This window comes from Trypanosoma cruzi, genomic scaffold (genome assembly GCF_000209065.1).
Source record: "Trypanosoma cruzi strain CL Brener 1047053516285 genomic scaffold, whole genome shotgun sequence".
NCBI classification, from domain to species: Eukaryota; Euglenozoa; class Kinetoplastea; order Trypanosomatida; family Trypanosomatidae; genus Trypanosoma; species Trypanosoma cruzi.
This window is the reverse complement of record NW_001849329.1, coordinates 21,061-37,251: the sequence shown is the minus strand read 5'-3', so window position 1 is coordinate 37,251 and position 16,191 is coordinate 21,061. Positions and strand designations below refer to the sequence as shown.

The 16,191-nt window shown below is 47.8% G+C and overlaps 7 protein-coding genes across 7 annotated transcripts, besides 28 other annotated features; all 7 read left to right on the top strand.

Moving 5' to 3' along the window:
• Window positions 1–8,278: a sequence feature (heterozygous, Esmeraldo-like haplotype).
• Window positions 228–2,081, top strand: Tc00.1047053509595.70 (trichohyalin, putative; the record flags this gene model as incomplete). The annotated part of the gene is made up of 1 exon (XM_803427.1): window positions 228–2,081. One exon carries the CDS (start codon window positions 228–230, stop codon window positions 2,079–2,081), a length of 1,854 nt encoding a protein of 617 aa, XP_808520.1.
• Window positions 2,274–2,330: a sequence feature (A-rich).
• Tc00.1047053509595.60 (hypothetical protein, conserved) lies at window positions 2,346–3,194 on the top strand (the record flags this gene model as incomplete). Its single annotated transcript, XM_803426.1, has 1 exon — window positions 2,346–3,194. The coding sequence occupies one exon, from the start codon at window positions 2,346–2,348 to the stop codon at window positions 3,192–3,194; it is 849 nt and encodes a 282-aa protein (XP_808519.1).
• Window positions 3,153–3,187: a microsatellite.
• On the top strand, window positions 3,764–6,442 carry Tc00.1047053509595.50 (ribonuclease II-like protein, putative; the record flags this gene model as incomplete). The annotated part of the gene is made up of 1 exon (XM_803425.1): window positions 3,764–6,442. One exon carries the CDS (start codon window positions 3,764–3,766, stop codon window positions 6,440–6,442), a length of 2,679 nt encoding a protein of 892 aa, XP_808518.1.
• Window positions 6,520–6,549: a microsatellite.
• Window positions 6,636–8,714, top strand: Tc00.1047053509595.44 (hypothetical protein, conserved; the record flags this gene model as incomplete). Its single annotated transcript, XM_803428.1, has 1 exon — window positions 6,636–8,714. One exon carries the CDS (start codon window positions 6,636–6,638, stop codon window positions 8,712–8,714), a length of 2,079 nt encoding a protein of 692 aa, XP_808521.1.
• Window positions 8,279–8,585: a sequence feature (areas merged during assembly that could not be assigned to a particular haplotype. This can correspond to areas where the two haplotypes were merged or to regions with more than two copies in the genome that were merged during assembly.).
• Window positions 8,586–16,191: a sequence feature (heterozygous, Esmeraldo-like haplotype).
• Window positions 8,753–8,782: a microsatellite.
• On the top strand, window positions 8,796–10,586 carry Tc00.1047053509595.40 (hypothetical protein, conserved; the record flags this gene model as incomplete). The annotated part of the gene is made up of 1 exon (XM_803424.1): window positions 8,796–10,586. One exon carries the CDS (start codon window positions 8,796–8,798, stop codon window positions 10,584–10,586), a length of 1,791 nt encoding a protein of 596 aa, XP_808517.1.
• Window positions 8,992–9,016: a sequence feature (AT_rich).
• Window positions 10,619–10,643: a sequence feature (AT_rich).
• Window positions 10,644–10,667: a microsatellite.
• Window positions 10,718–10,750: a microsatellite.
• Window positions 10,782–10,802: a microsatellite.
• Window positions 10,855–10,874: a microsatellite.
• Window positions 10,990–12,240, top strand: Tc00.1047053509595.30 (hypothetical protein, conserved; the record flags this gene model as incomplete). The annotated part of the gene is made up of 1 exon (XM_803423.1): window positions 10,990–12,240. The coding sequence occupies one exon, from the start codon at window positions 10,990–10,992 to the stop codon at window positions 12,238–12,240; it is 1,251 nt and encodes a 416-aa protein (XP_808516.1).
• Window positions 12,539–12,575: a microsatellite.
• Window positions 12,643–12,716: a sequence feature (A-rich).
• Window positions 12,767–12,813: a microsatellite.
• Tc00.1047053509595.20 (hypothetical protein, conserved) lies at window positions 12,870–14,135 on the top strand (the record flags this gene model as incomplete). The annotated part of the gene is made up of 1 exon (XM_803422.1): window positions 12,870–14,135. One exon carries the CDS (start codon window positions 12,870–12,872, stop codon window positions 14,133–14,135), a length of 1,266 nt encoding a protein of 421 aa, XP_808515.1.
• Window positions 14,159–14,209: a microsatellite.
• Window positions 14,309–14,346: a sequence feature (A-rich).
• Window positions 14,464–14,488: a microsatellite.
• Window positions 14,761–14,798: a sequence feature (A-rich).
• Window positions 14,834–14,996: a sequence feature (A-rich).
• Window positions 15,015–15,037: a microsatellite.
• Window positions 15,189–15,221: a microsatellite.
• Window positions 15,399–15,441: a sequence feature (A-rich).
• Window positions 15,471–15,526: a microsatellite.
• Window positions 15,661–15,701: a microsatellite.
• Window positions 15,887–15,907: a microsatellite.
• Window positions 16,058–16,083: a microsatellite.

Sequence of the window (16,191 nt, the reverse complement as noted above, 5' to 3'; positions counted from 1 at the left end):
TTATTGTGTCGTGCAGGGCGTCTGAGGTTGACTCGATTACTTCATTTTTTCGAAAGGAGCGAATTCCCACGCCCACGGCTGTGTGTACCGCTGAATCTACTGCTGACTTTGTCACTCGACATGTTCGTGCGGTCGTAGATGGCTGTGGATCCAATAATAACGATGAGGATGGTGAGGGGACGAAGGCATCGGTTGTGGACGTCGTGGCAATCGGAGTAGATGACGTGATGTTGGATAAATTTTTTTTGAACAGCCTGTCTCGTCACGTTGTGTGTGCGTTTCTCTCCGGAGGGGCTGCCGTTGCGGTATCGTTGGTGGTCTTTCCGACCTCCCATGACGCACGGCAGAGGAGCGTTGACATCACAACGAAATTATTCACTGAGGCAGTGGGCGATGGTGGCGTGTGCATTCACAGCGTCTCGGAGTACGACAGAATCATAGAATTGTTGACAAACAGCCCGTCCTTTTGTCACATTTTCCCGGTTTCCTCCTTGCTGCTGCGGCTGTGCCCTCAACGAGAACAAGCAGCTTGTGTGGTGAATATGTGGTGGCTGCAGACGTCGCATGTTCAGTTATTTTTTTCCGCTGACGGACTGCTTGACGCGCGGCGTTCGCCCCATCGTGTTGTCGTTTTCCCCGTGCGTGACACGAATGAGTTGCAGTTGCGGTTGGCTTCCATTGGATTCATCCGTGCGGCGAAAGGTTTCCCTGACGCGCAGCTTCAAGGGCCCGTTGTGAAGGAGAAGGAGAGGGAAATGCTGAAGGCAGATTTGCAGGCAGTGCGTGACGAATTCGAGTCAACTCATACGACCTTTCAGCAGCAGAAATCCAGGAACGAGGCGTTGGAAGGCACGATACTTCGTTTACGTGAAAAGGTGCGTGGCTTGGCCAGGGAGCAAAGGCGTTTGGAGAGCGAGTATAGCGCGGCGCGGCACTCGAGGGAACAGTTGGAAGAGGACATGCGCCAGCAGGTGGAAATGCGTAATGAGATGGAAGGCCGACGAGTTGCGCATCTTCGCCGACAGTTGGAGTGGGAGCTGAAGATGGAAAGAGGACGCGTAGAAAGCTACTGTGCCCACCTTGCGAGAATTCGGGAGGAAGAAAATAAACGCACATTAATGCACAGGGAAGCTCTAGACAGGGAAATAAGCGCTGCTCGAGAGCAGAAAGAGAGGCTTTTGGGCATCATTTCCCGGAAAAGGAGGGATACATCTCTTCGTTCCGTGTTTGGGACGTCTCGATCGACTTCGACAAGGGAAACGAGTTTGATGAGGGCGCACACAAGCGATGTGGAGGTGTCGAGCCGCCCATACGAGGACTCAGAACTGTGCCGTGTGAACGAGCAATGCCAGCGTCTCAGCCGCTTGTGTGCTGCCCTTTGTGTAGAAAGGGACGAGCTTGCGACTTTCGAGCAATCATGGGCGCTAGGAGTGGAAGAGGACGAGGTAGGAGACAGCGGTGACGATGATGGGTTTGAGAGGGGTATCCGTCTGAAGAGCGAAGATGTGAGGCAAATGGCGCGGGAGACTCTGGAAAGAGAAGAACACGTCACGCGAGAGGCTTTTTGCGCCATCGAGGAGGCAAGGAGGGCGGAGTTTGACTGGGATTGGGTGGTTTGTACGCAGTGCCTGAGCTGTGCGTCTTTATTTGTTTCAGGCGAGGGGAGTCGGCCTCCCTACGGTACGAGGGAGCAGCAACGACGCGAATTGACTCTTTGCGAACTCGAACGCGTAGGTCGATTGAAGGCGGCGGTGCAACGGGAGATGCAAAGCATCCACCTGGAAGGTGCCATCCGCGAGCGGTCCGTGCGCCAACTCGTGGACCAGCTGCGAGTGGAGTCTGAGCGACTGGCCCAGGAACGCAACGCGTGTGCGGAAGTTATGGCGAGCGAGAAAAAGGCGGCCGAGGCGGAGGCAGAGGCGTTGCGGCACACACTTCAGCTTCTTCATTCATGCATGAATATACGTCTCCCTCTTTCCGGCCCCTTTTTCTCCGCTGGGCCCGGTGGGAACTGGCACACACTCTCTCATGCAATAACGGCTCTGGGACGGCGTGTGCAACGTGAGGCTGACCTTTTGTAAGACAACCTGCGAGCATTGCACGGGAGGGAGGGGGCATGGAGTGGGCCGCAGGCGGAAGGCGAGAAGTAAAAACTTGCGATTTTTTCATTTGTTGAAATACATGGCCGAGATGATATTTTTCTCTGCAGCAAACAGAAAAGAAAAAAAGAAAGCCTCTTGAATTTAATGGGAACTGGAGGCCGATGTGTTGCCTCTTTTTTTCCTTTTATTGTTTTTTTGTTTTTTTTTAATGTTTTGCTTCTTTATTTTATCAAAAATAAATAAATGATAATAATCCAAGTCTGTAGGACGTGCTTGACTGCCGATAGAGTTTCCATGGGCGATGCGGATGAGGTGAATCAGAAATTATTGGCAACATCCACCGCCTCGGTGGAAGGTGTGCGGGCGAGTGAGCGGTGGATGTTGGGATCGAAAAAACGAGGTGGCGATGTGGCCTCCAAAACGGCGCGCAAAAAGTTCAGGTCAGAGGCGCGCGCACACACCGAGAGACATTTGGACGACGAAGACCCAACAGAAGCCGACAGTGGAGGCGCGGTTCCTGATGATAATTCTAAAGTAAGTGTGAGTCCTGACGTTTCCGCCACAGAGGCGCTGGTGCATTCTCTGATGACATACGTCTTTGACACGACCCTGGGTGGCCGTCACAACGCCTCTCGGGGTGGCGAGACAAATTTTGAACCGCCACCGCGTGCTGTTCTTTGTGCCGAACGCTCCACCATGCGTCCGGTGGCAGCCTTTTCGATTCATCATGCCGTATACGGCAGCAGTAGCACGACACGGAGCGAAAGGGTGGTGGAAGCAATTTTGAAGCACCGGAAGAAGTTACGTGTGTGCAGCTACGATAGGGATCTTGTGGGCGGCTTTCTTGATGGTAAACCACTCCATACGAGGCAGCACCTACTCGCGTTGGTGACAAAAGGACTCAGAGGTGAACAAATGCAGGAAATGCCGCAGACAAGCGGAATTGTTGAGGCAAAGCAAGAGACGAAGCGGAATGCAGTGGTGTTGTTTAGTGATACGAAGAGCAAGAGTCTAAGCAGCTTTCTCCAGGACTCATCTTCCTCTTTGTCGGATGATAGTGATGGTGATGATGGTGATAATTGTGAGAAGTGATTTTTGGTTCCTGTATTCTGTGGCCACGAAGATTTATTTATTTTTGGGAAGAGGGAATAGTGTTTTGCCACGGTGATCGCTGGATGGAGGCGTGAAAGCGGGAAAGAGAGGCGTTCTTGATCTCTTTTTTTTTTTTTCTCTCTGTCTGTCTGTGAGCATCTAACATACTCTCCTTATCCATTTTCTTGCCTTTGGCTTCTGACGCATGCACACCGTAACTGAAGGAGGTGGAGGGGGCATTTCGGTTGTATAGAGGCTTTGTTCTCTCAGTGGTGCTTTTTTTTCCTTCCTCAAGATCCCGCCCCTTTGTTCTAAATTTATCTGTAAGAGGGAGAGAGTAATGGACGTGATTGAGTGCTCACTCCATTGAAACGGATTTTGCAGCGACAAGTGGGTAAATTATATATTTATGGTTTGTTTATTCCGCTGTTTTTGTTGACGTTGCTTTTTTTTTTTTTTGCTTCTCTTGCGGGAGAGAGGGAGGCTCGTTGGTGAAGTTTGGGTCAGGGACTAGTAGGCCGTCACGGAGGCTTTGTTTCTTTGTGTTTACATCGCCCCCACTGAGTGAAATGGACGAGCCCAATCTGCCAGCGAGGAACGACGTGGGCGCATCGGGTCGAACGGGGCCCACGCATGTCGTCAAGCAGTACTGCCTTGGCAGCAACACCGAGTTGGAAGAAAAGGTGCGGGGCGGAAAAGTTGTTATTGGACGTCTGCGGATATTTTCACGCTTTACAGCAGGTCTGGCCTTCGTCGGGAGCCCCGTGTTTCCCTGTGACGTGGTGGTGAGTAGTGTGGAGAACAGGAAACAGGCGCTGCATGGGGACATTGTGGCAGTGGAGCTGCTTTCCGAAGAGAACTGGCCCGCCGTTGCAAACGACGTGGAGGGTGACGCGCAGCTGGACGATGACGACGATGACGCTGTCGGGGCAAAAGAAGTGATGCCCGAAAAACTTCCCGATGGCCGCTTAATTACGCGGTGGGTGCAAGACACCACGCGTCGGGATGACTCTTCGCCAGAGCGTCAGTGGGCAAGAAGAATGTTGGCGCCCACGGTGCATGACTGGGGGAACAAGAAGCCTTTTGGTGTGGTGGTGGCGGTTCTTGAGCGTCGTAGCCCGTTATTTGTTGTGGCACGCCTGTGCGACGATGCATTGGCACCTAACGACATTGTGAAGAGTGATCGTTACTATAAATTTAAATGCTTTGATCCTCTTATGCCCAATATCGCCGTCTTTGGACGAGACATTCCGGTGCCCTTGCATGCCACACTAAAAAAAACTTTTTTTTTCCTGCGTCTCGTAACACGTGGCGACGGGGAATTTTTTTGGACCGCCTGGAAGTTCCTGACGGGTAAAATTGTACGCGTTCTCGGTGGGGTTGATTCCGTGCGAGCAAATAGCTTTGCGCTATGCAACGCTTTTGAGATTTCCATGAATGATTTTTCAGATGAAGCGTATGCCTGTGTGCCCGAGGAGTTTGAGGTACCAGACAAGCAGGTATTGCTGCATATGGGAAGGCGTGATCTTCGCGAGGAGGAGTTTGTCTGCAGCATAGATCCTGCCACCGCGCGGGATTTGGACGATGCACTGAGCATCACCTCCACACCTGGTGGGTATCGTGTTGGGGTGCACATTGCGGATGTCTCTTACTTTGTCTCGGCGGGATCTCCTTTGGATGAGGAGGCGCGTGAGCGATCCACCAGTGTGTACCTGGTGGAGCAGGTGATCCCCATGTTGCCGCGCAAGTTGAGTGAAGACTACTGCAGTTTGAATCCCGGCAGCGATAAATTTGCCTTTTCCTGTATATTTCATCTTGACCATCACGGCAATGTCAAATCCGAGTGGTTTGGTCAGAGCGTTATAAGAAACCGCTGCCGTTTGACGTACGAGGACGCGCAACGGATTCTTGATGGTGACAAGACGGTTTTTGATACACTGGATTTTGGTGACGAGAAGGATGTGAGGCACCTTTGCGTTCGTATTGAAGTTTCAATTCGAACATTGTTTGAACTTGCGTCGAAGATGCGGAGCGCAAGCATGAACCGTGGCCGCCTGACAATTGGCAACATGAAGGTCCGATACCTTTTTGAGGACATTGCTAATCCCACATTCCCTTATGGCTTTGGCATCTCGCGACAGATTGAGGCCAATTGGCTGGTAGAAGAGTTTATGTTACTGGCAAACGCACGTGTTGCGGAGAAGATTGTGGAGTACATGCCGGATCAGGCGTTGCTGCGACGACATGAACCACCGGATCGCAAAAAACTCTTGACTCTTAAGGAGGCATTGAGCTCTGTTGGCCTGGAGCTGAGGGGTGGCTCGAGTAAGTCTCTGCAGGGGTTTCTTGAAAATACCAAGAATAGTGACTTTTACGACGAGTTGTGTGTGGTACTGAAGTATTCGCTAAAACAGGCGGTATATTTTGTGAATGGCTGTGAGGAGACCGAGGCGTACAGGGGCCACTATGCGTTGGCGTTGCCGTGGTACACACATTTTACATCCCCCATTCGCCGCTACTCTGATATCATTGCCCACCGCCAGCTGCTTTGCGCTCTAGAAATTGAGTCCATCGTGAAGGAAAGTAAGGGCGGTCCCAAGGAACGTCGTCACCCCGTGTCACCCGGGAGCATTGATGCAAACCAACTCTCCACGAGAAAATACTTTTATCCCGTCAGTGAGGTAGAGAGCATTGTTGAAAAGGCCAATTTGAAGAAAATAAAAGCCCGTCAAGTGAGCGATGCTTCACTTGGGATATTCTTTTGTTATTATCTCAAGGCTCTTAAGCGAGTTATGGATGAGAGCGGCAACACGGGGACGCCCTTCACACCACGTGTACAGGCAGTGCTGGTGCGAGTCGTGGAGAAGAATAGGAGTTTTACCCTCTTCGCAAAGGAGGTGGCACAGGAGGTGCACATTAGCTTGAAGGATAAGGATCAGCTCTTCAAGCAAGACAAACAAGTGGACGGCACTGCGGATGGAGCGGAGAAGAAGGAGAAAGAGAAAAATGATTACGGTAGGGCAGGAAATATGGAAAAAACGTCAAACAAACTGAGCATTCACTGGGGGACTCATCCCGTGACAGGGGAGGAAGTGGAGGAGGAGTTAATACCCATGATGTCGGTGACTGCCGTGCTGACCATCAAGAAACAGAAGGGCTATGATGAACTTAACATGATAATTGACCCCCCGTGGGAGAGGGTGAGGAATGGTGTTGCGCCGATACCCACAACACTTCTACGTAGTTAAGGTTTAGCTCTTCTTCTCTTTCCGCTTATTTATCGTTTTCGCATTTACTCCAAACTACTGAAAAAAAAAAAAAAAAAAGAGAGAGAGAAATAGAGAGAGAGAGAGAGTGTGTGTGTGTGTGCGAGTCTTGCAAGTTTACACATGCACGGTTTGCCTCGGCCTGCCATGCAGGGTTTTTATTTATTATTTGATCATGTTTTTTTTTTTTTCCTTTTTTAAATTGTTTGTGGCGTGCAAAGGTAACGCGGCGCCTTCTGCTGCTACAAATACGAAGCAATTCATGTCGACAAAAAAGAAGTACGTGAGGGGACTACAGTCAGGCGGTGCGGTGACGGAGGAGGCTGGTGCCGTACTGACGGCCGCTCTCAATTCAAACCTCCGTCACAGATGCAAAGAATTTGCCGCTCGTCCCGCACAGAGCCGAGTGGTTAATTTGAATTGCCTGCGACCGCATGGTGCTCTGCAAGAGGGGGATTTTCCTGCCTTGACGAGGTCGCCTGAAACTCCTGAATCACTCTTGGAGGACATTGCGGTAATGGTCAATGCCTCGCAGAAACTTCTTCGCCGTAGTCCAGACTTTCAGCTTATAACGCCTTTGACGGACGCTGTGGATGTATTGCGGGCGACGGCGTTTCGACAAAAGTGGATTGACACCGTCGCAGCAACATGCAGGAGTGCGATGGCGTATCCATTCACTGAATTTCGCTTTCTGTCACCCTTGCCTCGAGGCTATTCGACAGGAGTTTCTGTTGCCGCTGAAGGAGAGGTGGTCCAGCGATGTATACAGACGGCTGAGACCATTCAACGGATTTTTCGGGTATTTGTGAATGCTTCCAACAGTGGCCAGTGGCAGTTTCAGCAACTCCTGTACCACGGCCTGAGAAATGAAAAAAAATCCGCAGAGGGATTAGTCTCCGTCAACTACAATAGTCGTCACATCACCGTGTGTTGTGGGTTCTTTTACTATCGTGTGGAAGTACTGGATGAAGATGGGTTTGTGCTGGATACGGTGATGATTGCAGAGCGTCTTTGGGCCGTTCAACAACACGCAGACCGAAATGAACGTGAGATTTGTGAACACAAATTATTACCCGATGCACGGGAGGATCTCTTTGCGTTCTATCAACTTTTGGGCTCCCTGACAGAGATTGACGGTGTGGAATGCGCCGCAGTCTGGGAACGCTTGAAGAACACCGAACCTGCCAATGCGGCTTCTCTTGCCGGCATTGACACAGGTATATTCACGGTGATTCTCCGAACTCTCGACAATAAATCCGCTTCTGCCCGTTGGTACCGAAGTGCACTTGTGCTCGAAGAGAGGGAGGAGAAGGGTGTGCTGGCGGTGCGTGGACACTCAATTTTGATCCACGCTGATGATCTTCTGGAATTCCTCATGCGGGTCCTTTGCTGGGATGATGCCGCTGGCGGCATGAGCGACAAAAACAACAGCAACAAAGAAGGTGATTCCCTCGGCGCCGGGAGCGTTTTCAATAGTGATGGCAACCTCCCACCAGGCGTGGAACATTTGGATTTGTGGCTGCCATGGAAGCACCGTAAACCGATGCGACCTTATGCAGTGGTCAAACCTCCTCCACATGTGTTTCCACTTTCCATTTCAAGGGGGGATAACATCCCCTTTGCATATCTTTGCATGGCCGCTGTTCTTGCGGTGCAACGGGTTTTAACTCCCTTTACCGAATTTCCAACAGTTTTGGTTGTCTTTCCTAACAGAAGAGGAGATCTTTCTGCCGCCCTGATGTATTCTTATGAAGTCGAGGAATTTATTCGCTCCTTTTGCGGTGGATCTGCACTGGTGGAGCGGCGAGCAAAAAGATATTTATTCCTTAAAGCTGTACAGAGCCTAGCAGGAATGATTGATGCCTGTTTTCATGAACCATACCCCTACTATTCCATGGCAAAGTTGCTTCTTAAGGAGGGAAAGGCGATTGGAACAGGTACTTTTGCGGATAACGCCATTTTAGGTACGGTGGATCTTTATGTTACAGTTGGCATGTTAGGCCCAAGCAAGAAGGTGCTGGATTTTGAAACAAGTTTTCTCTTACCCTCACGGTTTGCGCTCATTTGCAGTGCATCAGCAAATGTCTCACATAAATCATCTGCAAAGCGTCCATCGGATGCTCATTTGATATACGCCTCGCTGAGGGGGTCTGAGGGGAATGAAGAGATGTCAATGGGAGCACAACTAGCGGAGTGCATAACGGATAACATTCAGGAGTTGAGATCACTGGTTCTTAACGGAAACTCAATGTAACATTTTTTATTTTTGTTGCTTCTGCCCCGTTTGGCGTAATTATTATTATTATTATTATTATTATTATTGGGGGCTGTTGACATGTACGAAAGCTTTACCCTCTCCAACAGCCGTCTTTTCTTCCATGACCCACAACAAATGCCTTTACACAGAGAGGCCGGAAGGTTATGTGTTTCCACTACGCCACTCAATTCTGATGATTTTTTCTTTTTTTTTTTTTTTCCTCAGTGTTTGTGTGCGAGAATTGAGGTCTTTTCAGTGGTGGTGGTTCCTTCCCTTTTATTTATTATTATTTTTTTTTTCTTGTTCTGTCTCTTTTTGTGTTCTTTGCCTTTTGATTTTGCCGGTGTTGTTGCATATCCCACTAACGGCAAGGCGATTGTAGGGGGAGGAAGGGAGGGGAGCCCGTTGGGAAAGACCGAAGGGCGGCGTGGGGGGCTTTTTGATTTGGTCATGGAGTCATCAACCCTCGCAAACGCCATACCGTTTCCAGGGGGGAAAAATATCCTTGTTGCCTTGGAGCAGTCGAAGCTGTACATATACTGCGATCTTTCACAGGACTTGGGCACAACCTCCTCCGGGAAGAACATTCTCATTGCCACTACTGGCGGCAGCAAGCCACTTGGTGCTACAAATGCCTTCCTGGGGCTTAATGTGTTCTGCAATATCACAGAAGAACCCAAGCTGAAGGATGAGACGACGTCAAAACTACGTGAGGTGGAAATTATGGGGTATTACTGCATGTGGCAAGTCAAGGGACATACGCTCTGTATGATGATTGACTTTGAAAACGTTTCGGAAAAACTGGCGACCACAGGAAATTCCGTGATCCTTGCTTCCTCTGGAGGAAACAAGGCGGTTGGGAAAACTGGAATATTGTGCGCGCTAAACTGTCACGTGCCTTTGGGCAAGAAATTCCTCATGGAGAAGCTTTCAACAATTGTTAACAATGACTTTGTTTCAGTAGGCGATACAGTGGAGTTGAACGAAGGCTTTGTCGTTCATGTAGAAAGCGAGACACAGGTCACTTTGCATTGTGAGTATGAATACACAAGGGCGAAAAGGCGATTGGCGATGCTTCCAGTTGTTATTGAAGGCGACATTAGTCTCATATTAACGTTAAGGTTTGTTGATAAAAAGTTGAGAAGTGAAGAAAAAGCGGAGCAAATGAAGACGGAATTTGCCGTTTTGTCTCCAAAGTGGAAAAACCTTTTGCTACGGTACGGGCCCAATCACAACGGGAACAATAGTAGAGGGACTGTTGATTTTTATCTTCGTTTTGACCCTACACAATTTATCGGTCGCTCGTTCTCCGGGAAATCCCTGACGGTATCGTCATCCGGTGGCTGGTGTAGTATTGGGAATGAAATCTTCATTATGTTTAATGCGCATAAGCCGGCACCCCACCTGAGCCCTGCGGAGATTAGAAGTGCAGTGCAGAATGTGCTTGAGTCACGACGAGTGGAGGAGATCACCTCGCTTTCTTTGAAGAAAGTTGAGATCTTGGTAGTGACCGCGCTGAACCTGAAGGGAAGTAGCCTGGCAGATGTGAGGGGTCAGGTGAAGGAAGCAGTGAAAGCGTACATGGGTAGTTTGAAGCCGTCCGTCCCATTTAAAACGGCCAAGAAGGCCGTCAATAAAGCGTTTGCCACGCGAAAGCGAGAGGAATTTGCGACGCTTTCCCTGAAGACTCTTTTGGCGGAGGTGAGCTCGGAGCTGGGAGCGGCGCACTGGGAGGAGGAGACTCTGAAGGCGCACGTCAAGGAGGCCGTCATGCAGTGCCTCTGGGGCGATGTTAGGCGAATTCGCGGTAAAGGAGGAGGTCTCCGGGAGTGTGGCACGAGGCTGAGCGAAGGAACCACCGAAAGGTGAAGTGGAGGAATTGTGCCGCAGTATGTGGACGGATAAAAAAATAAAAAATAAAAAAAAATATATATATATATATATATATATTGAAGATGCCTCCCTCAGGATGGTTTGGTTGGGTGCTGTTGCGCAACAACTATATATATATATATATATATATATATATATATTTTGGTTGGGCGGGCGGCTTCAACGGAAAAGTTATTTATTTATTTATTTATTACTACTTTTTGTTCTTCCCACGTCTGTTTTTTCCTGATATTTATGTATTTATTTATTATTATTATTATTATTTGAGCTGGCGGCGATAGTTGTTGTGGCGCTGCGTTTTCAAACCTCAGTGGAGGGGGCGAAAGGGGAGGACAGAAGAAGAAACAGGCAGGCCGAAGGAAAAGGGTGAACGGAGCCAATGCGAAACTGGCAACAGCCAATGCGTAGTGTTTTGGAGAAGACGGACGAGGTGTCGGATGTTCCTGATGGGAAGAATATCAAGTACATTCTTCGTGGCACTAGAATCCTGAGGCTGATAGTCAACTTGGCCTCGGAAGGAGACCGCCACGGGGTTGCGAGGGCGCGCGGTGCACACATTGAGGACCTTCCGGTGACGTTGGACCTTAAGGTGCTCTCCTTTGCTATGACTACGGAGGAACGGTTTCTGGAAACGGCGGAGGCGCTGAAGGAATTGACCGACGCAGGACTGAACACCAAATGGGCTGTGGATGAAAAGTTACTTATTTTAGTGATTGATTTATCGGAAGGGCCAAAAATGAGCGGAGAGCATGCGCCAGGACAGTCATTTGTTCTGGCATCTATTAGGGCGAATTCGCAGCTGGGCAAATCAGGGTTTCATGTGTCAATGAAATTACACTCCATTGGGGGCAAGATATGGCCGTCACTGCCATCGCCACGCGCTGCGTCCGAGGCGACTGAAGATGCCTCCCCTGCCGTGAATGTTGCGAGAATGTTGGACTACAGTTTATCTGTCTCGCCACCACGAATGATGATGGATATACATGGGATGCACTCTGAACTGATTAGGCTTGATGAATTCATCACTTTGGATGTATCAAAGGCGCCTCTTGTGAGGTTACGTCTGAACCTAGAGGGAAAGGATGGTCAATTGTTATGCTTTACTGGGGACATTCTTTCGGGAATCGGCATTAGTTTGAAGGTGCAGGTCTATAAAAAGACAGACTCGCCACCAGCTTTGCGTCACCCAGGGAAGATGGAGAACATACATGTCTACAAGGAGGAGCTGCCTACAGGTGAGGACTTTCTCGTTGTGGAATTTGACTCTTCCAAGGGGAACCTTGACTTGTCTGGAAAACCCAGACGCAACATTAGCAACGCCACTCGTCTCTGCGTTAACAGGCGTTACGTTGTGGATTTTACAGCCACTGGCCCTATTGATATGTTGCCAACCTTCATGGAGGTGTATCAGAGCGTCGTTAATTACCTTGGGATGACAAGAAATCCGCTGCTTACTTTGAACATGCCGGCAGTGCGAGATGCGGTAGGAAGGGAGTTCCCAAGGTGCAAAATGTCACGAGAACTGAAGAATCTTGTTTGGGAGGCCGTGCGCTTATACATTGTTAGGAACTACGTACCCCATGAACTCTATGAGGTTTCAAAGTCCCCAGTAGCTCTACGCGTCGACTAGGAGATGGTGGTGGTGCACGAGGAGAAGAAGGTTCAATCCACCCTCAGTTGGGTACATGAGTTGTGGTGTTTTGAATAAACACAGTTAAGCTGAGGGCAGGGGGGTACGGGGCGGAAATAAAACGAACTCTCTTTTTGTTGTTGTTGTTGTTTCACCCCCTTTTTTTTTTTTTTTGCTTTTGCGTCAATGTGGAAGTTCATTTTTTTCTGTCCTGAATATTTGCAAAATTAAGTCACTTCCTCTCTATAAATATTTGCGTGTGTTGTCCTACGCACTGACATGCTGCTGCGAACTGCACTTTTTTTTTTTTTTTTTTTTTCCTTTTCTTCTTTCTTCCAGCTTTCATCTCCGTGGTGGATATCATCAAAAAGGGTTTACTTCTGCTCCTCAGTCGTTACCTTTTTTTTTTTTTTTTTGGTTTGGCTTGTTTTGTCTTTGTGGCATTTTATTTTATTTTTTTTTCTGTTTTGTTTTGTACAGTTGCCGACACGACGCCTCGTTCCAATCGCTTCAGGGCAAAACACGACATACATCCATCCATCCATCCATCCATCCATCCATCCATACATACATAAATACATACATACATACTTTGGGAAGGGGAGGGGTAACATTTCACTCCCAGGCCCATGGTGAGACGGACAGCAGGAACGAGCAGAGATACTGCGCAGCAGCGTCAAGGAGGCCGGCGTGGCAGCGGGGGAAGAGAAACAAGAACGTCGTCGAGTGAGAGACCCACCTTACGCTGTCCCGAGTGCCTGAATGTTTTTTTAACATGGTCAAGGCTTACAGTACACCTGAATGCATCCGCGCATTTTTCTGCGAGGCGCGTGTCGTGCGATGAACAACTACGGTGCTACGGACCCACACATCCGCATCGTCATGAAGCTGCAACGGGGCATTCTGGTTTTTTTGGTATTTTTTACATACGTGGTGACTACAGGTTAGATCACCCTCCAGTGCTTTCTCACCCGCAGTATCGTTGTGTATGTCGCGTAACCTTTATGTCCTCCTTGCAGATTGCACTTCATTTACGTGCGGATCACGGCGTGACTGAGATTCCCGACGAGGCAGTATGTCTTACGTGCAACATTCGAGGAACCCTTGCTGATTTGGCTAAACATAGGCTGGAGCGATTAATGATTAAAGAAGATGACGTGTTTGAAGTTCCCGGGTTTTCCCCCGCCCCGTATCTTGTGCGCTGGCCAAGACTTCCACCGTGGCCTTTGCAGGTAAGACCTTATGCAGTTCTCTACCAGTGTCCTATCTGCATCAAGGTTTTTTCCTCATGGGCCGCCATGGAGAATCACATCACGTCGAATGGTATTTGCCAATGCATGTTAAATCCGGTCGGTGTCCATCCTGGAAATAGGCCGCGTGGCGCTGAAGGCCAATCTTTCTTACCAGAGGAGTTTGAAGTTCTCTTGGACACGAGTGAGCCTGAAATGTTGTCACTTATCCAAGGTTATTCACCGGAATCCGGTGGTCCTGCCCAAGAGGATGGTCTTCTGCTAGCATTTCAATGTCCAGAGGAAACCTGTTCCCGCCTTTTTTTAACGCACGGCGAACTTCTGGAGCATATGGAACAAGAGACTCACTTTCCCATTGAACAAGAAGAGCAGGCAGAGGGGGCGGCTCGAAATCGACAGTCATGGAAGTGGAATATCTCCGCCTATGAGGTGATGTGTTCGGCGAGGCGTCTAGTTGAGGATTTTGGCTTTTCCAGCTGCCCAGTCTGCCGTCGGGTGCTAGCGCGTGGTACGGAAGTGTATCACCAACAGTTGTTTCACCCAACGGCGCAGCCTTCTTTGCCCCCTCCTTCCACCACCACGGATCCTACTAACACTATGACGACAACGACGACCACTTACGGTGCCACAGAGACGAACCCTTGAGGAGGTTGGAGCAGCACAAAACGAAAAGGAAGAAAAAAAAAAAAAAAAAAAATAAAAGAAAAAAAAGAGAAAAACGAGGCCCAAATTCAATCAGGAAGTCAGAAAGAGAGATTGTGAGGGAGGAGGAAGGGGGATAACGGGCAGGAAAAGAAGTATAATTTCTCTGATGTGTGTTTTTTTTTTTTTTCTTTTTCCTTTTCTTTGTTATTTTCATCTTCAAGTGTTACGATTTATAGTTCCCTTTTGTTTGAGGATCCTTATCTGTTCCCTGGGCATGTAACCCAGATGGAGAGAATGGCGACAACAATGAGAGGATTAATTTAAAAAAAACAACAACAACAACAACAAAACAAACAAACAAACAAAAAAAGTGGGAGAGAGAGAGAGAAAGAGAAAAATAATAATAATAATATCAACAACAACACAATGCAAGTGTTTTGTCTGCGCCACGGCATACCAAATGTTCTTCCCGACTTTGAAAAGGGTTTTTTTTTTTTTTCTTTCTTTTTCCCCTTTGCCAACCTTTATGCAATGGTCTTGGATACATATTTACTCTGCCCTACGTCGGAGAAATGGAGTGGCTGGGTCAAGGTATGTACATTCATTTATTTGTTTACATACGATGTTCTTTTCCTTTTTTTTTTTTTCTTTTTCTTCCTATTCCGTTGTTTTTGTTGTTATTGTTGAAGTTGGGCCAATTTTTTTTTTTTTTTCTTTTTTTTCTGTTTTATGTGTTGTTTTTTTTTTTTTGTTTATTTTGGCAAATTTCTTTTTTTTTCCCCCCTTTTTCCTTTTTTTTTTTTTTTTTTTTCTTTTTGGATCCTGTTGTTTTCTTTTTTGTTTGTTTGTTTGTTTTTATTTGACTATATTTTCTGCTACTTTTTTTTTTTCTTTTTTTTTTTGTTGTTGTTGTTTGTTCGTTGTGTTTCTTTGGTCACTCTCTTGTGTTGTATGCATTCCGGTGTACGCCCATGTGTCTTTTGTGTGGTGGCGGTGGAAATCGGTTTTTTTTTTTTTTTCCCTTCTTTGGTCGCTTTGCTGACGGCAGTCGCATATATATGTATGTATGTATATGTGTATGCGTGTGTAAATTGCAAAGTACATGGACCAAGGACGGTTTAAAGGGATGCAACGATATGAAATGTGCGTGTGGGATGATGATATTTACGTACGTTAGAATGTAGGTCTGTATGTGTGTTGCTTCTTCCGCCGCCGCTAACACCGCCATCACCGCCATCATCATGCGATATATTGATTTTCTGCTTTTTTTTTTTTTTGTTTTTAGTTGCTGCTTTTTTTTTTTTTTCTAAATTTTTGGACCGTCCTCTTCTAATATTTCCTTTTTTTTTTTTTTTTCTTTTTTTTCTTTTTTTTTTTTTCTCTCTCTTTTTCCTACTGCGGCATGCACATTTTTGGTTTTTCGTGGATTTGATCATTTTGGCTTGGCGAATCTCCCGGTTTTCTGCGCCAATCGTGTTGAATGTGCGATCGGGTTCCATGCGCGTGTTTTACTTGTTGCATGCTCTTCTTTTTTTTTTTTTTTTTTTTTTTTTGTCCTTCTTTTTTACGAATTCCTCTTTGTGTGTGGTGTACGCTGCACCCCTTCTCTTTTCCCGCCCCGCCCCCCCGGCCACTTGTTGACGCTAAATGCGCACATCGATGCAACGTGGAGAGTGACGGAGGGGCGGAAAGGGAAGGGAAGGCCTGCTTGTGTTGAGGCGGTTAGAAATTAACAATAATTAATGATATGGTACTACTACTACTACTACTACCAAACAATAAACATTAAAATATAAAAAAGAAAAAGAAAAAAACGGCTGGACGGGACGAGGGAGTTTAATTTACATGCGCCTGCGTCTGGGGTCATTCCTCTTTCTTTTCCACCGTGTGGGCCTCTTTTTCTCACTCTCTCTTGCTCTCATTGTCTCTCTGTCTGTCTGTCTGTCTGATGATGGTGATGATGATGAGAGGGGGAGATTTATTTGGATGGCGGTCACCGGGCGGCGTTTTTTTTTTTTTTTTTTTGTATCCCCGTGCTGTTTGGGTGGCCGGGTTT